The sequence below is a fragment of the Phodopus roborovskii genome, unplaced genomic scaffold, assembly GCF_943737965.1.
Source record: "Phodopus roborovskii unplaced genomic scaffold, PHOROB, whole genome shotgun sequence".
Taxonomy (NCBI): domain Eukaryota; kingdom Metazoa; phylum Chordata; class Mammalia; order Rodentia; family Cricetidae; genus Phodopus; species Phodopus roborovskii.
This window is the reverse complement of record NW_026126546.1, coordinates 7,796,152-7,823,306: the sequence shown is the minus strand read 5'-3', so window position 1 is coordinate 7,823,306 and position 27,155 is coordinate 7,796,152. Positions and strand designations below refer to the sequence as shown.

Here is a 27,155-nt window from a genome sequence, read left to right as displayed (position 1 = left end):
CAACACATTCTGCAAACACCAAGCTCACTATTGTAGTTTGGATCATCACATTCCAATCACTACTGTTTCTTCCAAATATAGGGTCTCATACTATAGTACAGGCTGACCTCAGCCTTATAGAGATCTCCTGCCTCAGCCTTCTGAGTATGGCGGTTATAGATACGTGTGTATTGATATCTATTTGTATGTGCATATGTGGTATATGTATGTGTACATGTTTTTGTATGTTCAAGTACACGTGCATGTGTGTATGTACATGTGGAGGCTAGTTTCTCTCTCTCTCATATGTGAGAGACAAGGTTTCACTGTGTATCCCTGGCTGCCCTTGAACTCATATAATCTGCTTCCTGAGTGTTGGGCTTAAAGGTATATGCCACCATATCTGGCTTCCATCTTATTTTTTTTGAGACGAGGTTTCTCACGGAATCTGTAGCTTGCAAATTAGGCTGCATTTCTTTGCCAATAAGCCCCTAGTATCCTGTCTCTTCCTCCCTAATCCTGGAATTAGAGGCATGCATTGCTTTGCCCACTTTTTTCTATGTATGCTAGTGAGCAAACTCAGGCCCTTTGTGTTTACATAGCAAGTGCTTTACCAACTGAGCCACCTCTGCAATCCCTGTATTGTTTTTAAAGATAATCTTGAAAGAGCCTTAAGCAGTAGAGTTCTCATAGCATTAGACACCCATCTAAGAGATACCTGCATGCTGGGACAGCCTCTGCCTCCACTGGTGGGATAGGCTCTTTGTACCTCTGCTGGCTGTGTAGACAATGTGGCTTATGTCCATACTTGCTTTTCTTTTGGGAGACACCAGTAATGACAACCCTGGACTCTAAGCCTCCGCAGGGTCCCTGCTTGGACATTTCACATGTGCATGTTGTCACAGCTCCTTGCTAGAAGGACTTAAGTGTGTGCTTGCGACTTTTCTGGGAGAATGTTCTAGAAGCTCATGCCTGGTTTCTTTGGCATCCCTGTGTATCTTTCCCTCTGCTCTTTACCTTAAGTCCCTTCAGTGTAATGAATCTTAACCTGGATGTGCCTCTGTGCCGAGCCCTGGGAGTCTTGTGGATCATTATCCTGGGTGGTGTGGGGGGACCCTGACATGGGTCTGTTTTTTCAAGTTTAAAGTTCATTTTGTGACAACTGGTAATCACAGAATTTTCCTACAGTGGTTCTATATTCTTTAGAATAGCTACATTTTCACTTTCTTAAGGCTGATTGAAAAATACCCTCAAGGAGCTGGGAGAGATAGCTCAGCAATTAAAGGCCAAGGCTTACAACCAAAAAGGCAAAATACCCTAGAATTCAGGCCTGGGTTTTAATGACCACCAGTACTTTCTGAAGTCATGCCCTCTGGAATAAGTAAGTCAGAACAGCATTGCTTTGCTTCGTTCAATTACTCTTCTTATCTCTTCTCTTGGATGACCTCCATGTTTTATTGATTGAGGTTGTTTCATACTTACGTGATTTCCTAGCATAGCGCTTTCTTCAAAATAAATTAATTGTGGGAGAGTCATGGGATATGGGAGAATATTTTGTAGAGGGGATTTGGGATCAGAGAAAAGAGTTGGGTAGTCATCTTTGACCCCAGGACAGCAGTAGACCCTGTTCTTCACACAGGACCTACAAGATGCTCCATGGAGCCTTCAGGAGGGGAGCCTGGGCCTGCACATTAGCCTTGCTCTAACCAGGTTGCATGCAAAGGCCTCCAGGCTGTTCTACATACGTCCTCTTCAGGAACCCTGGAGGAGACACAGCTCCGCACTTTGATAGCAGGGTTTTTAGCCCAGCATCAGAGCCACCAAATTTTGATTTTTCACCTTGACGTTTATGTGGTGACTGTAGAGACTCTTGTGAATGACCTTGTAGAGTTAGGTAATTCCAGTCAAGGTTAGAGATATGGGATCTTTAATAACAAGGTATTTGCATTTCCTCCTTAGGGCAACATTTCAAGACATAAAAAAACTCAGTAGCATCGAACATTCCTTGAAACATGGAATCCCTGGAATAGTGGGATATGCGATCGGCCTTGAAGGTGTACCAGGATGTACAGGGCAGGAGAGCCAGGGAAGCGACAGCCTGGCCCTGTGCCCCCTCGAGTGCGGAGTGTGGAAGTGGCCCGAGGCAGAGCTGGCTATGGCTTCACCCTGTCAGGACAGGCTCCCTGTGTGCTCAGCTGTGTCATGAGGGGAAGCCCTGCGGATTTCGTGGGCCTCCGGGCTGGAGACCAGATACTTGCCATCAATGACATTAATGTGAAGAAAGCCTCACACGAAGATGTGGTGAAACTGATTGGGAAATGCTCTGGAGTTCTGCACATGGTGATCTGCGAGGGCACCAGTCATGTGGAGTCCTGTTCCAGCGATGAAGAAGGTGGCCTGTATGAGGGGAAAGGCTGGCTGAGGCCTAAGCTTGATTCTAAGGCTTTGGGTATAAACAGAGCAGAGAGGGTTGTGGAAGAGGTGCAGTCTGGTGGGATTTTCAACATGATTTTTGAAAGCCCGAGTCTTTGTGCCAGTGGCCCTGAGCCACCGCTGAAACTGAAGCAGAGGTCTCTATCCGAGTCAGCAGCTTTGCGGCTTGATGTTGGCCAGGACAGCCTCTGTGCCCCACATCCCAGCATGCTTTCCAAGGAAGAGATATCGAAAGTTATCAATGACGATTCTGTATTCACTGTGGGGCTGGACAGTCATGACGACTTTGGACTAGATGCAAGTATTTTAAATGTTGCCATGGTCGTGGGCTATTTGGGCTCCATTGAGCTCCCTTCTACAAGTTCCAACCTGGAGCATGATAGTTTGCAGGCTATTCGTGGCTGCATGCGCCGCCTGCGGGCCGAGCAGAAGATCCATTCACTAGTGACCATGAAGATCATGCATGACTGTGTGCAGCTGGTCACTGACAGGGCTGGTGTGGTGGCGGAGTACCCTGCCGAGAAGCTGGCATTCAGTGCAGTGTGCCCAGATGACAGGCGGTTCTTTGGGCTGGTGACCATGCAGACCAATGATGATGGAGGCCTGGTACAGGAGGATGAAGGTGCCCTAAGGACGTCCTGCCACGTATTCATGGTGGACCCAGACTTGTTTCATCACAAGATTCACCAAGGCATCGCACGGAGGTTTGGGTTTGCATGCACAGCTGACCCAGATACAAGTGGCTGCTTGGAATTCCCAGCATCTTCCCTCCCTGTGCTTCAGTTCATTTCTGTCCTATATCGAGACATGGGTGAGCTGATTGAGGGCGTGCGGGCCCGTGCCTTTCTAGATGGGGATGCTGATGCCCACCAGAACAACAGCACCAGCAGCAACAGTGACAGCGGCATTGGCAATTTCAACCAGGAAGAGAAGAGCAACAGGGTGCTTGTCGTTGACCTGGGTGGGAGCTCAGGCAGGCATGGTCAGGGCAATAGCCCAGGGTGGGAAGGTGTGAGTGGGAGGGGCTCACAACCTTGGGGTGCACCCTGGAATGGAGCTTTCTGCCACGACCCAGAGGTGGGCTCCCCATTGGAAACCAGCCCCCACACTGACAGGTTCTGGGACTTAACAAAGCACTCGGGGCCTGCCTCTCACATAGAGGTCCCTCCAGCCTCCTTGAGGAGTTCTGTACCCCCTTCCAAGAGGGGTGCCACAGGTTCCAGCTGTGGTTTCAACCAGAAGTGGCTCCCGGTCCATGTGCTACAGGAGTGGCAGTGTGGGCATGCCAGTGACCAGGAGTCTTACACTGACTCTACTGACGGGTGGTCCAGTGTCAACTGCGGCACACTGCCCCCTCCCATGAGTAAGATCCCTGCAGACCGATACCGGGTGGAGGGCAGCTTTGCTCAGGCCCCGCTGAGTACCCAGAAGAGAGACTGGTCCAGGAAGGCCTTTGGAATGCAAAACATTTTTGGGCCTCATCGAAGTGTCAGGAAGACCAAAGAGGACAAAAAGGTAAGCTGGAGGAAGTTCAGGAGGAATGACTTCATTGCACCATGGCCAGGTGCCACTCAGTGTGCCAACTGTCACAACGAATCTGCTCTACCCTGCACTGAGGCTTTTGTCTTGCTCTGCAAACTCTCCCTTGGTCTGGACCCTGGCCTTAGGCCATTCTCTGGATAGTTCTGTCAGGACATCTGTGCTGGACAGGTAGTAACCACAAGAAGGTGATTTCTCCCAGCTTTGGTAGGACCTCCGTCTCTTTCTAGCTTCTGGCCATGGTGGTTGTTGGAAGGCTCCTTTTACTGTAGCTCCTTTGAAGCCATTTTATTAATGATCCTGAGTTGTCATTGTAGTGTCTGAAGTGAGAGGCTTGGAGAAGCACAGTGGGTTGGCTCACCTTGGGGACTTCTCTGGCAAATCCCTGGGCTGGCTTAGGTTCCTTGCCTGCAGCCGATGGTGCCTTATGAGCATCAATGCCTCAGAGAACCCATATCTGTCAGTAGTCTGTGTCCCTTGGGGACCTTTGGTTTCCTGTGGGATCTAAGTTTGGAACATAAGAGGAGAAAACCAGCCCGTCCTCCAGGACTCAATTCAGGAAGGTGGTGCTGCGGGAGATGAGGGTGTGTTGGCCACAGCATGGCTCAGTCAGCATTTACCTCCTTGTTTCTGGGAAGCTGTTCTCAGAGACACTTGTAGTTAGTTATAGGCACTTTCTGTGTTGGTGCATATTTTGGCTTTAGTAATGAGAAATTTCTCTCAAACTCTCCAAAGCTGGTCAGGGCACAGGGTAGAGCAAAGGCTGTGGCTGTCACATTGGTGGAGATTTGTCCCAGAGCCCCCAAAAGCTGTAGTGAGTATTCATTATGACTTGTGTCCAAGAAGGAAAGGTGGCTGGTGCTCTATCCCAGATGGTCATGGGTTAACAGGTGCAGCTAAGTGTAGATTTAAAGCAAACACACAAAGTTGTACTTGTACTGATTTTCAACCTAGTTTTTTTTTCCACTTTCTAAAAATCAAATCAAATCTTAGCGGGTTGTCTTAGAAGGAGGGTTTGTAACTGAATGCAGTGGGTTCAAATCTTGGTGAGTACAAAGCCAAAACAAGGGCAGCCCAGAGAGCAAAGGGTGGGAAGTGTGTCGTCTTCATGAGGGAAGGAGAGTACCAGGGCATCCCCAGTGCAGGCCCTTGAGCAGCGGAAGCACTGGGGTCTAGGGATAGCCATATGGAGAATATCCGCGCATCCCTGAGCTTCTATTATGGAGCACATTCGTAGAAGACACATGCCTCTAGGCCTGCTCAGTTTATGCCCTACAATTTCAGTCCCCTAAAGGACAGGACTATCCTGGGCTTGGGGTTTGTCAGAAATAGAGGAGAGGCCAGAGGGCTGATCTGCCTGGAAGGGAGAGGAGCAGAAGGGGCTGGGGAGGGAAGGAACAATACTGGAGGCTGTAGATAGCCAGTGGTCAGGTTTCACAGCATTCCTGATTCTTGTCAGCAGTGGCTTAAGTTCATCATTTGCTGGAAGGCAGCTAGACGGACCAGTGATGTGATCAGGGAGGCCCAGTGTGTGTGAGGCCAACTCAGGAAAGACCTGAAGTACTGAGTTAAGAGAAGAAGACAAGATGGTGAATGTAGAAGAGTGACAAGAAAGAGACCAGACACTCTGAGGAGGCTCTGCAGGGCGAGAGACTTGTGAGAAACAGCAGGCAGGGGGCCCTTTAAGGACAGCAGCACTGTGATGGAGAGTCGGGGTGTGTGCTGGGGGTGGGGTGGGGTGCAGCTGCTGAACTGTAGTGTCAGGCTGGAGAGATGGCTCAGCTATTAAATAAAGGCTAGGCTCACAACCAAAAGTATGAGAGAAATGTTGTCAAGGTCATTGCATGGGGTTCTACTCCCTACCACTTGGAAGAGATAAACACTTGAACCTGAATGCCCCCTCCAGTGCCTCGTGGCAGCGCTGAATGTCAAGCCTGTGGGCAGGGGCAGGGTGATCTGCAAGGTCCAAGGTACTCTGCAAGAGCAGGGGCTGGCCATGAAGGGTGGCTTGGGGATTAATGCCTGGCCTGACACCCCTGCCTGGCCACACAGTGTCCCTGGCCATGCTCTGTCCATGTTGAACCTTCTGTACAGTAACAGTCCTGGAGTTCCTACTTATCTGCTCTTGTTTGCTAATTGGCCTCCTTGAGCAGTGTGCAGGGTAAGCTGTTTGTTGTGCACCCATCAAGTGTCTTCCTGATTAGCTTCGTGACTGGCTCACGATGGAACAGAGATGCCAAATCTTAGATGCCTGAGACTGTCTCAGCCTTCTCTCCCTTCTCAGGTGAGAACTGAGGGTTTTCTCAGGTCTCTACTGAGCTTGTGCCCATCACCACTGCAGCTTTCTAGATTCCTAGGAATATGCTGGAGCTATCCTCACCCTTCTTCCCCACCCACCCCTGGGGGTCTACTTCCCTGGCTTTTCCTTTTGAGTAAGCCTTGGCCGCGGAGATCCTGGGACCAGGAGCAGCTGTGGCTGGACAGTCCTGCGAGCAGTGGGTACAAGTGTGTTTCAGCCACTAAGGCAGTTGCCCCCTGGCCCCATCCATCCTGGTAAGAATGAAGTGAACACGCAGCAAAGAGTACAGGTTGAGGTACTTGGCTGTCGATTTGGGAATGCAATGAGGTAAAATAGGATTTAATGAAACACTTTTAACTCTGGTGAGCAGCAGGCTGCCAGCCGAGAGCTGAGGCGGGTTGCAGCTCTGCCTGAAGGTCTCTGAAGGGGTGGGTGGTCTCACTGTCTGGAAGCCAGAACAAATTCCTGCCTGTAACTGACCCACGAAGTCTCAGAGACCCAGGCAGGAACAAGTCCCCTCAGTCTGCAGCTACCCTGAAGAGCCCTGACTTCATCTCTTCCTCCTCCACTGAGTTCTAATGCACCCGTTTGCTGAAGCCCTGATTTACAGGACATTGGCTGGGCCCTGATAGGGTCCAGCCTTATGGGGGAGGGGAGAACCATGAACCCACCCAAAGTTGCTAAAGTTCAAGGTAGTGCTGGGGTCTGCCTAGGAGGACACTTGTTAAAATGCTTGAGGCAGTTCAGGCGGCTGCCTGCTACTTGTTTCCTGCTGCAACACTAACACTTCTAAGTTGGCTTGGGCCTGCAGGCCAACAGAGAGCTGTCCGAAAGCTCAGGGCTCCATAGCCCAAGGCTTCTCCTGCTGGGTTGTTCTTGCCTTCACCGCCTCACCCCGCTGCTGGACCCCACAGGGAAGAGTTGGGAGGCAGGCGAGGATGGCGATACACCTGAGATGAGAGTGCACCCTCCCATCTGCACCTGCCGAGACACAGGAGGCTGGCTGAAAGAGCCAGGGAGTCCGGCGGTTGGAGCTGAGAAGTCCTTAATTGGGTTGGGCTTCCATGATGGCTAGGCAAACCTCCCTTCTCTTTGGTCTCAGGAGCCAGAGAAATGTTTTCACTGGTGTGTGCAGTGTGTGGATAGGACGTCGTGACCATGAGATGTCCAAGAGCCTCCTTGGGACCCAAGGGTGCAGACTTGTATGGAGATGTATGGGGCCCGTGCCAGGGCTGTGTGGATGTATGGGGCCATGCCAGGGCTGTGTGGATGTATGGGGCCATGCCAGGGCTGTGTGGATGTATGGGCCTGTGCCAGGGCTGTGTGGGCTGATGGTGGAGTTGATTCTTTCCTATTAAGAACTGGGGGATTGAGCTCTGATCATCAAGTATGCTTTTAAGTGCTTTTACTGTTAAGCCATCTTGCTGGCCATTAAAGATTCTTTTACAAAGAACAAAGCCAGCTGTAACCAGCACTCAGGATATGGAGGCAGGAAGGTCAGGAGTCCAAGGCCACATAGTGAGGTTAGTCTGGGCTACAAGAAACCTTGACTCCAAAACAAAAATCATGAAGTAAATTCCTCCTTCATGTGGTCCAGCAGTGAGGGACTTACAAAGACCAAGCCCATGGAGCTCTACATTCAACAAGCAGATTTGTGCAGTTTTTCTGTGTGAGAAGAAGTTTCAGTATAGATGTAAATATTTTCTCCTGGTACTTTCAACAAAGACCACACCTTAAAAAGGCCCTGTGGTGTCACCTCCCTGAGCAGGGTATCTGTGACCATCACTTGTGTCAACTGAGACTATTAGAGCTGTCTTGCCCCCAGTACCCACCCCAAGTCTTTGTTGGATGAGGTGGCCATTGTTCCCTTTCGGCTGCCTGGAGATATGTGCTCTGTGTAGTCCCCCACCCCCATTACTGCATCAGAGATGCAGAAGTGCCCGCCTTCCAGGATGGTGTCTGCCTTTGCTTAGTTGACCTGGGGTTGCAGAGGAGCCCTAGAGGTGGAGGGATGCAGATGGGTGTGCCTGCTGCCCTGTCCTTTGTCTGGTTTCCAGGAAGGAAGACTATTGAGCGTCCTGCTGGAACAGCCCCAGCTGAGCCGTTGGCTTCCCAGACAGGGACATTTGCTGCCCTTCCACTGTGTGTGGGTGCTGTGCAAGAGTCTACCGTTTGGTTTATGGTAGCCCAGTACAACCTCAAAGCTTTCCCTGTGATGTGATATGTGACTGCAGCTTGATCACCTTTCTACCATATGAATGTTCCATTGTTAACTGTGTCACACACAGCTGTTACTTCCTATTTTTCTTAGATTTATTATCTTTTGCACATGAATATTTTGCCAGTGTGTATGTCTGTGAACAGAGATTGTTAAAGAGGGCATTGGGTTCCCAAGAGCTGGGGTTATGGCAGTTGGGAACTGCCTTACATGGGTCCTGGGAACTAAACTGGAGTCATCTGGAGGAGCAGCTAGAGTCTTAGTTGAGCCACCTCTCCAGTGCTCTGTTACTATTAATGCCACATGGGCATTCTTGCCCATGTCTAGGTATGGCTGTTGGGCTTCTTGACTGTGCTTCCCTAGCATTTGTAGTGATGGCTCACTGTGGCTTATGTTTTCCTTTCCTTGATTATAAAAGTGTGTGTTTTCTCCTTGCTAGTGCATCTGCTCACACTTCTTGCCTATGTTTCTGCCAGGTTGTGTCTTTTGGACTGTAGATGCTGGCTGTTTGCCCTGTGATGATAGTAGGGCTACATATTCACAGACACGTATGCTCACACACACCGGCCTGTGTTTTGCTTCCTTTCACTTCCTTCATGTGTTTTTGGATGCCTAGAACTTCCTGGCTTTCCTTTAGCCATATGTATAATCTGTGTCTTAAGTAGTAAAATTCTGTTACCTTAAGATTAGATAGTATTCTCTTCCACATTTTTTTAGAGTTAACTTTTTTAATGTGTGTGTAAGTCTGCATGTATATGTGTGTGTATGTTGTATGTGTAGTGTATATATATGTATATACATGTATGTATGTAGAAGTCAGAGGTTCATGTTGGGCTGTCTTTAATAGTTTCTCTACCATATGTTTTTGAGGCAGGATTTCTCACTGAACCCAAGGCTTGTTGTTTTAGCTAAATTGGCTGGCCAGTAGGCCTCTGGTATCCTTCTGTTTTCTGGGAGTACAAACACACATCCAGCTTACTTTTTTAAAAATTTATTTTATTGTGTGTATGTATTTGTGTGGGGGGAATGTGCACATGAATGCAGGTACTTGCAGAAGCCATAGGTATTATAGCCCCTGGATCTGGAGTTCAAAGTGGTTGTGAGTGTTAGGGATCCAAACTCAGGTCCTCATGCGCATTTTATCCAGAAGCCATCTCCCCAGCTACAGAGATAACTTTGTGAATAGAATCTGGTAGGGGAAGGTTCCTTGTGGAGGACATTGTTCTAGCACTGGATTTACTCTCTCACCTACATCAGCAGCGCCCTGTTATAGATGGCATGCACTGATGTGTATGGGCTACTCCTTGGAAATTTTTTTTCTGTTGACAGTTTATTGTAGGTTTATGGATATCTCTGTGTCTCTAGGGCAAGACCTTATATGTATGCATGTTCTTGCTTTGTCAGTACCCCAACAGTAGTTTATTAGAACTTCATGGTTTCTCTGTTTCTATAGGGCAAGTCCTATATGTTATGTTATGTTGATTTTGCTTAGGCCTCATTCTTTTATGTAGTTATACTTGGTTCATAAATTACCCCCAAAACGCTATTGGTGTTTTCATGGCAATTAGATTTTTCATGTGTAGATTAATTTGGAAGAATTGATGGGTTTAAGTTCCCAAGCTTTCCTATAATAAAAATAATCTCTTTCCTTCCATGCTTTGATTTTCTCAATTTTTTTTCCTCCAGGTATGGTTTCTCTGTGTAGCTTTGACTGTGCTGGAACTCAATGTGTAGACCAGGCTAGCCTCAAACTCACAGATCTGACTGCCTCTGCCTCCCCAGTACTGGGATTAAAGGCGTGTGCCACCACTGCCCAGCTCTATTTTCTTTATTAAAATTAAAGAAAAGCAAAGAGACACCCCACATCCAGATAACCATTGGTAGAGTGATTGTCTTAGTTAGGGTTTCTATTGCTACAACAAAACACTGTGACAAAAAGAGCTAGTTGGGGAGGAAAGGGTTTATTTAGCTTAGACTTTAGCATTGCTGAAGTCAGTATAGGAACTCAAACAGGACAGGATCCAGGAGGCAGGAGCTTATGAAGAGGCTGTGGGTGGGTGCTGCTTACCTACTTGCTTCCTCTGGCTTGCTCAGACCACCTTCTTATAGAACCCAGGTCCACCACCCCAGGGAATGCACCACCTACATGAACGATCTGGGCCCTTTCCCATTGATCACTAATTGAGATCACTAATTGAGCCTTACACCAGGATCTCATGGGGACATTTCCTCAACTGAGGCTCCTTCCTCTAATGACTCTAGCTTACGTCAAGTTGACACACGAAACTACCCAGCATAGTGATAGGTTTTTGTTGTTGTTTTTAGTCTTTTGATTATATACATGTATATTTACATTTTTTTGATGGTGTTTGAGATTGTTCTATGTGTTCTTTAGATTGAAGAGAATGCAATGAGATAAACTTTGCACTGCTTAGCCCAAAAGCACGCAAAGGGAAGAATTTGAGTTCTGTTGTTGGAGAGGTGACTGTGATGGATATAGAGCATAGTGTTGAAGATAATATGAGGGTAAAAGAGAAATTCTGGCCTGAGGCTTCCTAAATTTTGATATGTTTGTAATAAGAATGCCCACATTAGCCTCCCTTAATTCCAATCTCAGCCTGTTATGCTCAGGCAACATGTGATTTTCAAAGTAGAATTTCTCCAAGGTTCTCAGCTGTACTTGTGTGCACTGCTGTCTTGGTGAACTTGTAGCATTATTTTCACATATGCATTATGATATCGAGGAATTCATTATCCGGCAGTGGTGGCTCATCCCTTTAAAACCAGCACTTGGGAACAGAGGCAGGTGGGTTCGAGGCCAGGCAAAATAAAGAAGTAGTTCATCCCAACACTGTTTGAAAAGCACACCCCAATGTCCTAATTTAGGCTAGTCTTGTTGCCTTTGAGGAGCCTGGGAGTCCTAGGAGGCCCATGCAATTTAACTGAAGCTCATATGTACATTGGGTTTTGTTTCTATTAGGCCCCAGCCCTTCAGAATGAGTTTAGCAAGGGCTTTGGCTTCTGCCTTCAGTGAGGGACTACAGTGTGGAAGTGTAAGCCAAATAAACCCTCTCATTCCCAATTTGTTTTGGCCATGGTGCTTCACAGCAATAGAAACTCTGACTAAGATCGACTATAACCTGAAATTGTGAGCTAAGAGAAACCCTTCTTCCCCGAAGTAGCTTTGGTTAGGGTATTTTATCACAGAGAAGAAACTAAGAAATCTGTTCCAAGGTGGTGTAGTTGCTGTGATAAGCCTCATCATGACCATGTGGCTTTTAAGTCTTTAGAAGTGTTTTGTAGGAGGAATGTGGAAGAGCTTATAACTTTTGGTTAAAAAGCCATGGAGTGCTGCATGAAGAGTTTAATGGGCACCCTGGTAGGGACTTGAAAGACAAGAGAGCTGAGAAGCATGGGCAGTGGAGGAGAGCATGGTTCTACAGGAACTGGGATGAGACAATTTGGCTGCATTTTTCCTGTCTTGTGAAAACTTGAGTTGGAAGGTGATGGACTGGGTTTTGTTTGGCAGGTAGTCCAAGATAGGATGGCATTCAGGCTGAGGCTGAAGAAGCAGCTATACATACTTGGTGAAGAGATCAGCATCACTGCCGAGAAGCCTGTGTTGTATTGGGACAAGAGGAAAGGTATCCCAAAGGAAGGCCCTCTCCCATGGCGGCCTCATCCTGTAGAGAAACAAGTTCTTAAAGGAAAGGGTTCCCTGCGCCTCAAGAACAACTATCTAAGTAGTTTGTCCCCGAAGTCTGTATACAGTGTGGTCCAAGGAGCCCGGTTACACTTTGAGCTAGCAGCAGGCCGGGCTGAGCGCACTGTGAGCATTGTCTGCATTGTACTGGTTTTAAAGACCACGATGCAAGGATCATGAAGAGCTGCTGAGGCCAGGCACCCTGTGCAGGGTTGTAGTCCCTGTGGAGGGGCCATTGTGTGGGATGGTAAAGGTGAAACCTCAGTTGTAGTGGAGACCCCAGGATACTGGAGATGCCAGGACCTACCAGCGCCAGCCAGAGCTGCAGGTGTCAGATGGAACCAGAATAAACCTTAGAGAGAAGCTGTAGGTACTCAAGGTCAGGGCTACCCCAGCCTTTTAGAGCCAGATGATTATGCTCTAAGTTCCAGATGCTGGACAGGAAGGTTTGGTATTTCACCTGATGGATTTCAGTTTTATTTTGGTGTGACTGTTTTACTCCCTGTTTCTTCCTTTTTAGAATAAGATATATTTATTCTGTGCTATTATATGTTCAAAGTATGTAACTTGACTTTTATTTTACAGGTGCTCATACTTAGAGGGGATTTTAAAGTATTGGACTTTTTAAAGACTATGGAGACCTGCTTTTATAATAATTATTTTTATTTTATGTGCATTGGTATTATGCCTGCATGTAAATCTGTGTGAGTGTGTCAGATCTCCTGGAACTAGAGTTACAGACAGTTGTGAGCTGCCATGTTGTGCTGGGAATTGAACCTTGATCCTCTGGAAGAGCAGCCAGTGCTCTTAACCACTGAACCATCTCTCCAGGCTGACTATGGAGACTTTTAAAGTTGTGCTGTGCTTTATATAATGAAAGAAGCAGGAGACTTTGGGGACAGGGGGTGGAAGAATATGGCTTAAAGGAGATGTGGTTGTGTGTCAAATTGACAAGGGGTAGGGATTTAAGACAGTATGTATGTATGTATGTATATATGTTTATGTGTGTGGAGGCATGCACATACATACCACAGCATGTGTATGGAGCTCAGAGGACAATTTGTCAGGGAGTTGGCTCTCTTCACCCATCATGTAGGTTCTAGGGATCAAACTCAGGCTGTCAGGCTTGGCAGCAAGTACCTTTACCCACAGAGCCACCCCAGAGTGCTTTGGTTTTTTTCTCCCAACAGCTTTGGCATTTACCTTCTAAAGTGTCTTATTGTTTTATTGGAGTCATTCCTAGCTGTGTTATGCATTTTGTTGCTATTATTAATGATATATCATAAATTATAAATGCCACCTCTGGGGGTACATGAAAGTACAGTTGGTTCCTGACCTTTTTTTTTTTTTTTTTTTTTTTTTACACAGCTCTCTGAGTTTGGAAAGATCCTTTTCTTCCTTTGTTTATATGATTCCTCCAATGGGCGGTCTAGTTTAGCTTTTCTTTCTGAGTGTTCTGCATCCATCGAATTGTGTGGGCTTCCTCCTCTTCATTAGATTTTCAAATGTTAGACCACATCTGCATTCCCAAGATAACCCAGCTCAGCACAATGAGCTTTTCATATGCTAGTGACTTTGGTTTGCTAATATTTTTGTAGAATTTTTAAATCTGTGTTTGTGAGACTCTTCTGTAATTTCCCCCTTTTCTAATTGTTTTGGGTTTGATAGATTTTTTTTCTTATAAAATAAATTATATTGTATCAAATTAAGTGTTTTTCTCCCTCTCTTCCTTCTCTTTTTCCTCCTTTTTTCACATATTAACCTCAACCCCCACCCCCCCAATTTCAGTGCTAGGAATTAAGCCCAGGGCCTTGCATATGCTCTGCAAGGGCTCCACAGTTTAGGTACGTCCTGGGTTCTTTTGTTAAACATCAGCAAAGCAATCAAGCTTTACCAGTGACACCTGCTTGTCCCAGCCAGCACCCTCTTTTACTTAAATGTTTCCTCTTCTGAATTGGAGGCATATAGTTGGGTTTGTTTCCCAATTCAATTTGAGATTCTTCTGTTAGTATATGAGTGATACCAGAAGGAATCTACAGATGTGGTCCATCCGTGTAATGGGAGGAGAGACGAGTCCTGCTCCTGGAAGGCACCAGGCTTCCCTTTTGCTATTTGCCTTTTGTTTTAGTTTCAAGGCTGTGTGGTTTGTTTCCTTAGTACCTTCTCTTCCTTTTTGGTGTGGCAGTTCACACTTCGTTTTCTCCTTTAAAGGTGCTTGGCCTTGCCTGACAGATATTTGGCCCTTAGATATTTGCTAACTGATGTAATTTTCCATTGTGCTTAAACGTGCTTTCCTTTCCTATGTAGCTGTCCATCCCTCTCTTGAGCAGGAGCCCTGGACTTTGCTGCTTCTCAGAAAGGTGACACACAGTGACCAGGACTAGTTTCTTCAGCAGTGTATGCATGGAGTGCACTATAGGGCTAAAGGGAGGCCTCTTTGGTAAAGTGTCTCAGCTCCCCAGAATTCAGTTCAGGCAGTGACAGGACGGAGATGGAGATAGAGAGATCACTAGGGCTTTTTGGCCAGTCAGCCTAGCCAACTAGGTGAAGTCCAGACCAAGGATAGACCCTATTGTCTCAGTTATGTTTTCTACTGCTGTGATAAGACACCATGATCAAAAGCAACCTGAGGAGGAAAGAGTTATTCCAGCTTGTAACACTCAGGTCATACTCCATCATGGGAAGAAGTCAGGCAGAAACTCAAGGCAGGAGCCTGGATGGAGGTAGGAACTGAAGCAGAGGCCATGGAGGGATGCTGCTTACTGGCTTGCTCAAAAGCCTGGGTGCTTTCTTATGGCACCCAGGACCACAGCCCAGGGATGGTACTGCCCTCAGTGAGCTGGGCCCCCACAGGCCAGTCTGGGGAGTGAGATTCTCTCTTCCAAAGTGACTCTAGCTTGTGTCTCAGGGAGTGTTAGCGTGAACCAGCAGGACAGAGATGTCACAATCAGAACACTCTTTATCTCTAGGGATTGTTTCTTCCCTTTCATTCCCTGAGTCAAGCTCAGGGTTTCCCAGCTCATTAACCCCACCTCTGTCCTTAGAGAATCTAAGTGGTCCCAAGGTCTGGGTCCCAGCTCTGTGGTCCCTCCTTGAGCTGCTCAATGTGAATAGTCCCCTCTTCCTCCAGGACACCCTAGGGTGCTATCCTGTCCCCCAGCACCAAATCAGATGCTCAAGATATAGACTTCTCTCTACTAAAATTCCTCATGGAGACCCTGATTCATATGCTGGGAGGGGCAAACCTGTTAGTTCCAAATCCTGTCAGAAACCTATGTCACATCTGGAAACCCTTCTGATGACCTATCTGGTCTCTGCTTAGAGCCAGCCTCTTGCCCAGCATCTGTTTGGTAAGCCTGAGTGGGCACTTGATTTGTCCCTGGCACTGTGGGAGGGCAGAGACAGGTACTAAGTCCCTGACCGACTGGGGCCTGCAGTCTAGGGTTGGGACTTCAGGGTTAGAAATCTTAAGTTCTAACAACACCAGCAACAAAGAAAGGGAAAGGTATAGAAATTATATTATCTCAAAATGCAGAACTTGTGCTTATTGAAGGTATCAATTAAGAACATGGGACAATGGCTCTGAGATGGAGAGAATGCTCACAGAACTTAGGTCCAGCACACATGGAATTCCTAGAAAGGCTAACACCGGACTTTAAAAAACAGGCAAAGACTCGAGATGACACCTTCATATACCAAAAGCTTGTGACCCCATTGGCCACCAGGCAGGTGGTCCTCAAAACTTCAGTGCCACACACCTCAGGCCATTGGGATGACCTCTGTCAAAACTGGAAAGTACCAGGTCCTGGGTAGGACTTCTGAAATTAGAGCCGTGTGCAACCGCCACTGCGGAATAGGGTAGCACTCATGCAGGCAGCACTGTGCGAGCTCCTTACCTAACAGCTCACTGCTTCCACAGCCTGGGGTGTCCTGTGGCTTTGTGAGTCCTTCCAGCTTTCTAAACTGCCCCAGCCAGCCGCTGTGCCCCCTTGAGCTCTCTCCTCTTCCTCGCCCCCTTTTCCATAAGTGTACGCGGGTATAGTATACCGGGTGCCAATGGAGGCCAGAAGACGGTGTCGTATCCCCGGGAACCAGAGTTATGGGTGGTTGTGATCCTCCTTTTGTAGGTGATGGGATCCAAACTCGAGTCTTCTGGAAGAGCAGCAAATGCTCTTGACTGCTGGGCCATCTCTCCAATCATAAGCCTGGTTCTATCAGCTTTGTGGGAGTGTACATCTTGTTAAACTTCCTAAGTCTTCTGAGTCCCCCTCCTCCTTCCGGGAGGGGACGTTTGAATTGGGAAGAAATAGCAGCACAGCCCTGTCATTTCCTGGAGGAAGAAACACAAGCCTCTTGCTGGAATGTTCTTCAGACACTGGTTAGGGCACCCTTAGCTTCTCTAGCGATTATAAGATGCCATGAGAGCACAGGTGTGATGAGGACTACCTTCACATTGAATCACTCTTGACATGCTTCTGCTTTTTAGCCATCCATATCAATCCGCCCTGAGACAGGCTGTCTGTGTGCGGTTTGGGAAAGCCGGGCGGGCCTTATCATCTAGGGTACACAGTTGGTAACTAGCACCAGATAGCTAAAGAGCCTGGGAGGACTCTTGCAGTTTTACATATTTTGTGGTGCAGTTTTACATATTTTGTGGTAAATATTTTAATTAAAATGTACCAAACAGTGACTTCAGTTGACCCTCCCGCAGTGCTGCCGGGCTTTTAGTGGAGCACGAAGAGCAGAACTGATAGTCTCTTCCTAGGACAGTAACCTAACACCTCTTTGTCTTTGTATTTAGGGCTCAAAATTAGGCCGGGGAGTTACCCTGGCCCAGACATCGCAGCGCACCTCAACTCGAAGATCCTTTGGAAGGTCTAGGAGGTTCAGCATCACGCGTTCCCTGGATGATCTTGAGGTAGGTGGATCAGACTTGCTGACCACTGTGGGCTTTGGCCACTCTTTCCTCTCTGTTCCCCTCCAAGGATTTGTATCTACCCTCCTGGGAGCCCCCGGAATCTCGCCCTCAGCAGGAACTTGCAGAGCATGTTACAGTACTTTTCTTATCCCTCGAAGTGCCTGAGTCCCCTGGAACCCTCAACTGAGGAGCCCTGATCAGACAGCAGTGTATTTAATCCTGTGGGACAATGGAGGTAGGGCCCAACCTCTCTTTCTTCCCAAAGACCTGCTCAGCCAGATCAAAGGCCATTTTAAGAATAGATTTTATTCTTCTGGGGAGTTTTAGGTTTATAGAAAACAAGAGCAGAAAGCAAGTACAGCCAGCCCCTGGTGATGGTGCACCGGTTGTCACCATGGGATGTGGGGGCTTATCACAGCCAGTGGTCCCTGTGGCTGCATTGCTGTTAATGACAGACAGTGCCACAGCACTGGCAGGAGGGGTCCCCTCTGTGTGTGGGCACGTGTGCCATGCCATGCCTTGGTAGCAAATATGGAACATTGACAGCGCCCCCAAGGTCCTCTGTACTCTTCCTGTCCCCTCCCTGAGCCATTAGCACCCACGGACCATGTTGCAGGTTTTATTTGTTTGTGAGTTCTGCCAGACACAGTTGTCCTGCATGCCTTATTCTGCCACTTTTAAAACATAGTGGCTGTTGGACTCCTCTGTCTCGATGGACACTCTGGGGAGGGTGAAGTGTCTACCGTAAAGAAGCTGTGTGAGTGTTCTTGTGCACATTTCCTCCTGCACATGTGTGATGGTGCTAGACCGTTTCTGTAAGTGGAAGAGCTGAGTGACAGGGGTCCATATGTGTCCCTAGTGGCTGCTTTTACCTTAGGCCAGGTGACCGTGAAGACCATCTTCAGGGCTGTTCTGTGGTGTAGAAGAGGAAAGGCAGTTCCTGTTGTTAGATGACAGGCTGCGAGGCAAGGTCTGGCTGGGCCTGGGGACCCTCATGGCATTGCCAGACCTCCTGAGAAGGTGAAGTATGGCTAGCCTGCCTCCAGGCGGGGATTGCTGCCAGGGGTGCTAATGCCTGCACTTGTGTGAGAAGGAGGCCTCGGTGGTCTGAGCCCTGAGCATGTGTATGCTTCATGGTGGATGTCTGAGAGACAATTGCAGAGGTTTGGGCTACTGTTCTGCTTCTCTTTATCTCCAGGAATGTGTTGGGTCTCCCGCTGACCAGTAACTGGAGTCTTGCTGTTGTCAGCAGTAGGAAGTAAGCATGGGCTGGTGTTCCAAGACTCCCGCTCCTATCTTCAGAGTATCACAAGAGAGTTGTCAGCATGGCCACTGGCCTTGAACTCACCATCGCACTGCAGCCTCCCAAGGGCTAGGATTAAAGGACCATGCCAGCTTGTCTTGCTGACATGGCCTCTTTACAGATAGGAAGCCCAATTGCAGACCAGCTATGAAATACTTCCTGGGTCACATGGCAGTGAAGCTGTGGCTTTTCATGATGTGGGTAGCCTCTTATTAATCTTTCTGAATTTCTCCTAAAGATTCCAATCACCCTGACCACCTGGGGAGCTGAGGCCTGTGCATCTGCACATTGCTTGGCTGCTGTGGCAGGTGTGCTAGGAGCCTCCTCCTAGTCTCTGCATCTGTGGGCTCCACAACCCTTGGGTGCAGCTGGGCCTGGTGACCAGGGCTGCTGTAGAGGACAGCAGAGTGCTGTGATGTCACCCTAGTGGCTAGATAGAGAGCAGCTCTGCTCACTGAAGGCCACATGTCAAGCAGCTGTCTGTGGTCAGCAGGCAGCTGGGACTGAAACTGTCTCACGGGGTGATGTGTGCTGCTGTCCCTGTTGCCATGTGCTACTCGGTCCCTGCACTCTGTGGCTAGTGCCGGAGGTCAGCCCTGTCCTCCTAGTGACTCGGCTGCTGGTCTAGGGATGCTCTGTAGTGGATGCAGTCATGTGGGACAAGGCGTTCACGCTCTTGTTGTCTCCTGCCTTTCTGAGGTCACCCTCCCTTCCCTGTCCATCCTTTTAGCTTTAGGTCTTCCAGCTGCACCACCTGTCCTACTCACAAGCCTTTACATAGTCTAACCTGGCTTATTCTCCTGACACACAAATTTGGCCAGGCTACCCTGTCACAATCTGATCCTTCTGGACGTTTGTTTTATGATTCACTTCAACCTGAGCTGACCCATTTGTTTCTCCATCTTCTCCTCTGCCCTTCACATTCACTGATTACATACACTTACCTGTGTGGCTCTAAGAGTGGGTGACCTGGCTGTGAGTGGCATGGAATCTGCAGCCTGCTCCTCCCTGGGTGTGTATCCACGCCGTCTCTCCTGGAATGCTACTGGGCTTACCCCAGGAAAGAACCAGTACTATACTCATGGACTGTTTGGTGCCTGGAAATTGACCATTGTCCCATGTAGAAACTTTGTGTCCATCTGGACCAGCAGTACAAGGAACTGACTGCTAGGAACACCATATGTACAGAAGGGTCTGAGCCATGTTCCCAGGGGAGAGGCAGTCAGCATCTAGAGCTCAGACAAGCCTCCAGGTGGCTCCTCTGATTGGTGAGAGGTCTGTGGTAATAACTTGTCTCTCCCTCGGAAGGGGTGTCTGACTTCTCTAACCTTGTTGCTGATGGCAGCCCTGAGTGCAGGTCTGTCTCCTGTCCTCTGGGGTTCTGGAGCTGAGCCATGTGCCTCCTACCTGATGGTATCATGAGCCCTGCACTGGTGTGATGATTCAGGGGCTCAGGTGGTCTCTGACTGTCCTGCAGCAGGGTGGGAACATTGATGTTGGCCTGGAACAGCTGCACATGTCCTCAGCATGCTGTCCAGGAGTGCAACGATTTGAGTTTCTTTTCAACTTGTTGTGACAGAGCACCCTGACAAAGGCAGCTTCAAGAGAAAGGGTTTACTTTGGCTCATGGCGTAAGGTGGTGGCCATCACAGCAGAGCACACAAGGTGGCAGGCCTGAATCAGTGACCCCAGTGAATCTTCAGTCAAGAAGCAGGGAGTAATGAATGTGTGCACACTGGCGTTCAGCTGCTCTGCCAACGTCATACAGTTCAGGGTCCTCTGCAGGAAATGGCCTCACCCACAACTAACCAGATGGGGTTCCCCAGCCAGGCAGGAGTGGAGCATGCCCTTGATCCCAAAAGATGCTAAGGTAGACCAGTCTCTGAGTTTGAGGCCAGCCTGGTCTACAGAGCTTGCTCCAGGACAGCCAGGGCTACAGAGAGAAACCCTGTCTCAGGAGAAAAAAGAAGACGGGGTTCCCGTATCATTTAATATAGCCAGAGGCCCATTTTACAGGTGATTAGTTGAAGACTAGAGAAAAACTGAGGAATTTCTGCTGATGACATTTGCTTTGGTGTCATAAGGACTCTTTGTGTCCTGATAGCTTCCAGCCAGCTGGCTCCCAGGAACACCTTGCTCCCACCGAGTCTCTGGTCTGCCCTCCTGCCCTCTGGCTTGCAGGGGTGGAATGATGCTGAACTTCCACCATTTGCTTGGTTACGCTCATTCCTCCTAAGCACATTAGTCTCTTTCCACTGTTGCTGTGACTTGGTATTTAGTGCTTTCTTGTCACACACTCTTGGAAGGTTGCAAAGCTGAGCATGGTCTGGACCATAAAGCAAGTCTCAGTCAGGCAGACTAGAAACAGCAGACTTGCTAACTCATCCAGCTCAGAGGAGAAATCCCTGTGGAACTGAATGGTAATGAAATTATTATCTGCCTAAATGTTAGGGTGTGGCAAAAACAGTTGTGATGGTTTGAATCTGAAACACTCCCCATAGGCTCAAGTTTTGAGTGCTTGGCCTTAGCTCCTAGCTGTGCTTTGGAAAGCTGTTACAGGCTCCATCAGGCAGAAGTTAGGGCCTGGGTGTAATTCTTCGAAGGTTATACCTGTCCTGGATCCACCCTTACACTCTCATTTCTGCTCACCACCGTGTGAACAGCTTCTGACACTCGTTACTCACACAGTCTTAGCCACACAGTCCCCACTGTGATGGGCTGTGACTGTCAGCAACTGCACCAAGTGATCTCCTCCCTAAAGTTGTTCTGTGACACAAATACGAAGGAGTGATGACCAGCTGGACGTTCTTATAGCTTCTTTTTCTTTTATGGTGTGTGTGTGTGTGTGTGTGTGTGTGAGAGAGAGAGAGAGAGAGAAAGAGAGACAGAGAGACAGAGGGAGACAAAGACAGAGAGAAAGCAGAGAGGGCGGGAGGGAGGGGAGAAGGGAAGGAGAAAGAAAGACAGAGACAGAGAGACAGACAGAGAGAGAGACACAGAGAGACAGAGAGACACAGAGAGAGACAGAGAGACACACAGAGAGAGACAGAGAGACTAGTCTGGCTGGCCAATGAGCCTCAGGGATCTGCTTGTCTCTGACCCCCAAACACTGGGGTTGAAGATGTATCAGTATGCCCCAACCTTCATGTGGGCGCTGGTAATCTGAACTCCGGTCCTCATGCTTGTGTGGCAGGCCTGTAGAGATGGGCTGTCTCCCCAGCCCCAATTTGTGCAGAGAAGGAAAGTGGAATGCCATCTCAGGTTGGACAAGGGCCATAGAACAGGATCCCAGGAAGCAGAAGCTAGGCAGTAATCAAGGTTAAAGCAGTTATCTAACAGTACATAAAGGGAGTACTTCCTCTCAGCTGATTTTTATGAGGCCACTATAACCTTGGAACCAAAAACTCTGAGGAGAAAGTTTGGGAGATTGGTTAATTCTATATGTAAACAAGATATTAGCAATCTGAGCACAGCAATTTTTACTTTAGGGACACATTGTTGCTATTTAAAAGTTTTAATTCTGTTCCTCCCCCCGCCCCCCCCCCCGTGTGTGTGTGTGTGTGTGTGTGTGTGTGTGTGTGTGTGTGTGTGTGTGTAACTTAACGTATTAACAGAGTAAGGTAGAAAAAAATTGCATATCTCTCAATAGACAGGAAAGGCATTTGGTAAAACTCACTACCCATGTATAATGAAACAGAAGCTACCAATGCAAGAGTGGAGAGGAGCCCTAGGTCTCACAGTTCTCAGATTGGCCTGGTGTGCATTATGGTAAGCTTTCTGTCTAGGACAGGGAAAAATCACAAGTGTCTGCCTTTCCATTTAAAGCTGTAGTGGAGTGTAGTTCATACACACAGGAAATAAAAACAATAGAAATGTGAAATGTTTGCAAAAAAAGAAATGAAATGTTACTATTCTAAGGTTATTAAAAATTATCCCAGAAGCTGGGCATTGGTGGCGTACAGTTTTAATCCCAGTACTCAGGAGGCACAGGCAGGCTGATCTCTGTGAGTTCGAGGTCAGCCTGGTCTACAGAGCTAATTCTGGGACAGGCTCCAAAGCAAAACCCTGTCTCAAGAAAAGAAAAAAAAAAAGAAAGAAAGAAAGAAACCAATAGAAAAAAATTATCCCAGAAATCCTAACTGATGGCTCAGCTTCCCAGCATAGATTTGGTAAGGTTGCTGGCTACATGGATACTGTACAACAGGCAGTTATGAACGCAGCTAATGCATGCATTCTTTTTCAAGTTTAAGTTAACATACAGTGTATATATATCACATTTATCATGTGTTAGAGTACTTGCCTAGCATATGCAGGATCCTGAGTTCCATCTCTGTACATACAAACACACACACACACACACACACACACACACACACAATCTCTGTCTCTCTCTCACATACACCCACACCCCCCCACACACACACACGATTTTCAGTTCAGGACCTGCTTCAGGCATTGTGCTTTCTTTGTGTGTGTGTGTGGGTGCTTATGTGTACACTTGTATGTGGAGCCTAGAAGACATCCTCAAGTGTCACTCCTCATGCATTGTCCAACTTCTTTTTGTGACGGGGTCTCACTAACCACCAGCTTCAGTGTCCAGGAATCTGCTTTCTCCACCTCTTAGTACAAGGTCATAACATGTCACCATAACTGGCTTTTAAAAAAATATGGGTTCTGGGGATGGAACTCAGGCCCTGGTGTGTTGCAAGGCAAGCTCTTGACTGACTAAACTGTCTCCATGGCCTGAAGGCACTTTGAACTGGTTTTTGTTTTGTTTGTTTTGCTCAGCCCAAGTCTTGCCATGCCCAACTTGCAGGTCAGCTCCTGAGGCCTGGTGGCAGTTTGAATGGTAAAAAGTGAGATGGTGAGGCTGAGGGTAGGCAACCTAGGAAAACATCAGGTCCCCTTACCATTAGGTAAGCATCTTTGATGGCTCAGGGATCCCTTACTGGCTTTTTCTGTATCTGGAGCCAAGAGATAGGTGCTTATGGAAAGCTCTTCCCGAGGGTGCTGTGGATACCAGCCATCTCTGGTAATGTATCAAGAAGCCCTTGTTCATATATGAGTTTGCTGCTTTTCCAAAACCCTGCAGATTCCAGGAAGCACAAGACAGACTCACCAAACTGCAAAGGAAGGGAAGACATCTGGGCGAGTCTGAGTTGAAGCAGCTGCACCACTGGTGTGTTTAGCCTGGCATGTTCTCAGCCAAGAAGGATAGCCAGCACTGGCTGAGGCCTGTACACTGTAGGCCCTCGTGGTTGGAGCAGGTTTGGTCCTGAGGACTGACCAATGACTAAGGGCGTTGAATGCTTGCGCTGGCCCAGGTGATGAGAGGTTACAGAACTAGGAAAGCTGAGCTGGAGCCGCAGCATAGCCCGAAGTTCAGGGAAGGCATAGACCTGCGCCCCCCGTAAAGCTGTATCTTCAGCTCTCCTTGACTGCAACACCCATGAGTCAAAATGTGATGACCTCTGGCAGTGAAGAGGTGGATAGGAACCACCTTCCATTGAAAACCATAGTTCTGTGTGCACTGAGGGAGTAAGATATAGCAGGCTTTCTTTTGAGCCACTAACCAGCTCCAAATAAAGACACAGAGACTTAGTATTAGTTATGAATGTTAGGCCTTAGCTTATGCTTGATCCATTAGCTCTTATAACTTAGTCTAACCTGTTTCTCTTCATCTATGTTTTACCTTGGGGTTTTTTACCTTTCTTTCATTCTGTTTGTCCTTCTCTGTGTGTGGCTGGTTGGCAGCTGCCTGCCTGGATGGCCCTGAGGGCCTCCCTCTCGTTCTCTCCTCTCATTCTCTTCTCTCTCTCCTACACTTATTCTCTCTGCCCACCAGAGCCACTATCCCTCTACTGTCTAGCTATTGGCTGTTTAGTTTTTTATTAGACCAGTCAGGTGCCTTCAGCAGGCAAGGTGAAGGAAGCAGCAACACATCTTTTCATAATTTAACAAATACAGCATAAACAAATATAACCTACCATCACATAGTTAAAGTCATATTCCACAATAATAAGAGGCACTGCTCACACTGAGTTTAGTCTTGCAGCTGTTGTGGGCCCACCATGTAAGTATGGAGAAAGCCTTGCCATCCTCCAAGGCCTTGCCTGGCTCTGATCACATGGTGACATTAGTGCCCACAGCAATCGCCACACCTTAAGGTCTCCTGGCTGTCCACTCGTCTTGTCCTGAGTGCACCCCATGGTCCCATGCTGAGCTTTTGGTACTGGGTCCTCTAGTAGATACCAGGAGACACATGGAGATGGCAAAGTCCCTGCAGGGTAGGGATGTAAGCATTTCTTCCTTAACAAGTTAGAACCTGGGGCAAGAAGCCAGGAGTACTGTGTGCAAGACCATGAGCGTGTGAGGACTACAGCTAGGACACTGCCCTATCAGGCAAGTCCTGATCGCGTATTAGTCAATTGTCCCTTTCAGGAGACTGTAGGTGCTGGGTGGTAGGGCAGCCACCCGTCCTTCCAGCCTCCTGTCATCCTACACTTCCCAGGTGAAGATGTAAGCACTATCTAACCCCTTCTTCTAAAGTCCAATGACAGACCAAGACCGGACTCCCCCAAAATTCACTCTGGGGAACCAGTGAGTTTGTTGGACTCTGTGCTGGCTAGTTTTGTCATCTTGACATAAGCTAGAGTCATCAGAGAGAGGGGAGCCTCAATTGAGAAAATGCCTCCAAAAGATTGAACTATAGGCAAGCCTTCAAGGAATTCTCTTAATTAATGATTGAACAGGGGAGGGCCTAGCCCATTATGGGTGGGGCCATCCCTGGGCTACTGGTCCTGGGTTCTTAAAGCAGGCTGAGCAAGCCAGTAAGCAGCACCCCTCCATGGTCTCTGTAGCTCCTGCCTCCAGGTTCCTGCCCTGTTTGAGTTCCTGTTCTGACTTCTTTGATGATGAACAGTGATATGGAAGTGTAAGCCAAACCTTTTCCTCCCCATGTTGCTTTGGTCATGTGTGTTACCATAGCATTTGTAACCCTGACTAAGACAGACTCCCTTACAGAGCATAGATGAAGGGTTAGTTACAGGGATGTGGTTCCCCCACGTGCCACATCTGGAAAGATTTTATTCAGCAGGGATGAGGACTTCTCCACAGTTCAAAGTTGGAGTTCCCTCCCATCATCCCAACGCTCTCAGCCTATACACTCTAGACCCTCCCCAGGCCATGTGCAACTAAGCAGAGTTGCATTGACCAGGTGGTAGGGAGAGACAGTACTCAAGTGAAGGGGGCTTGTGACCTTCTCACCCCTCCATGGGAGTGTGTAAACAGTCAGTAAGTACAGCCGGACAATCTTTTGCTGGGGAGGGTCCCAGCTGAACTCTCAGATGGCTCTTGCCTGACTCTGAGGACATTCACTAACAATAGGCAGTGAGGTGCCCAGGAGAGATCTTGAGCCCAGGGAACTGCTCTCCACATGTGGTACAGTGAGCAGGCAGGATGGTAAAAAGAGACTGGGTGAACAGTGTGGCATGACCATTTTGAGGACACTTATACCGAGCCTTCCATAAGGAGAGGGAACCAACCATAAAGAACTCAGGTCACAGGCAGTGAGTCTGAAGGACAGGGAGGGCTGGGGTGAAAAGTTGGGTCTTATTCTTGGTGTGATAGAGCTTTGGCTAAGTTTTTGACAGGGAGATAAGGGAGAGCAACTGCCCTCAGGCTTGGTATGGATGGTCCAGGCTGTTGCTTATGACTCGGTTAGGCTCTGCCCGTGAGAACTGATGTGCAGCCACTTTCTAGAAACTTAGTGTGGCTATGTTTACAAGGGCCTTTGGCCAGCCAGTGGCAGCTGGATAGGGGTCTGGGAACTAGCCTGGATTCACAGTCTACTCAGCCATTGGGAGTCCAGGTGGCACTGTCCTGGACTGCGGCCCTCAGAATGCAGTCTAGAGGAAGGCTGTCATGTTTCCACGAAGCTGCAGCCATAGAACCTGAGGACAGGGTGGATATGAGGTGGTTTATGGTTCTGGGAGCTGGAGCTGCTCCTCTTGGCTGGAGCCCAGTTAATGGCCACAGCCACATCACCCAGGCCTGTATCTCAGCTGTTTTTGTATCATGTTGGCATTGGGGGTTCAGGCAGAGTTGGAATGGCTTGTAAAGCTGAGTGTGTGTCTTCTGAGCCCTTCATAGAGCTTCCTGTAACTGTCTAGGTAGAGTTTACAGGGCTATAGCAGAATAAAACCCTGTCTACCTCCCTATGGCTCTAGATTGTTCATTAGCCTGTTAAATAATTGAATGAACGAGTGAGTGAATGAATTTGAAGTGTGTGTGCATGCTTGTGCATGTGTATGTACATGCTTAGGCCACAGCATGAGTGTGGAGATCAGAAGACATCTTGTGGGGTTTAGTTCTCTCCTATAGTGTGGGTTATAGGAATCCAACTCATCAGGCTCAGTGGAATGTACCTTTATCCAATGCGGGCTCTTGTTTTGTTTTTTGAAACAAAGTTTCACTGTGTAGCCTGGCTGGCCCTAAACTTGTAGCATTTCCTTTGCCTTTGCCTCTGGAGTGATGATTACAGGAAGTCACCATGCTTTTGCCTCCACATTGGTCTTCCTTTGGCTTCCACATTATCCTATTCACTGGCCAGGCCTGCCTGTCCTATGTGCCCCGATCTCTGTCCCTGGCTAAATCCTGTGTTTTAGCCCTTACTCCTTGACCTTCCAACACTCAAGGGATTGGTTGGTGGCCCTGTAGAACATTGTGCTGGGAAGAGGTGGTTTGACCTCTTTTACCTAAGTA

General features: G+C 48.1%; 1 protein-coding gene across 3 annotated transcripts in view; it reads left to right on the top strand.

Annotated features, from left to right (window-relative positions):
- Rgs12 (regulator of G protein signaling 12) overlaps positions 1-27,155 on the top strand; it is a 90,628-nt gene that overhangs the window by 12,908 nt on the left and 50,565 nt on the right. For all 3 annotated transcript variants that reach the window (XM_051200379.1, XM_051200378.1, XM_051200380.1), the window contains exons 2-3: positions 1,939-3,927; positions 16,973-17,089. In XM_051200379.1, coding sequence (XP_051056336.1) covers positions 2,044-3,927; positions 16,973-17,089 — 2,001 coding nt within the window. In that variant the 5' untranslated portion in view covers positions 1,939-2,043. The remainder of the gene's footprint in view (positions 1-1,938; positions 3,928-16,972; positions 17,090-27,155) is intronic.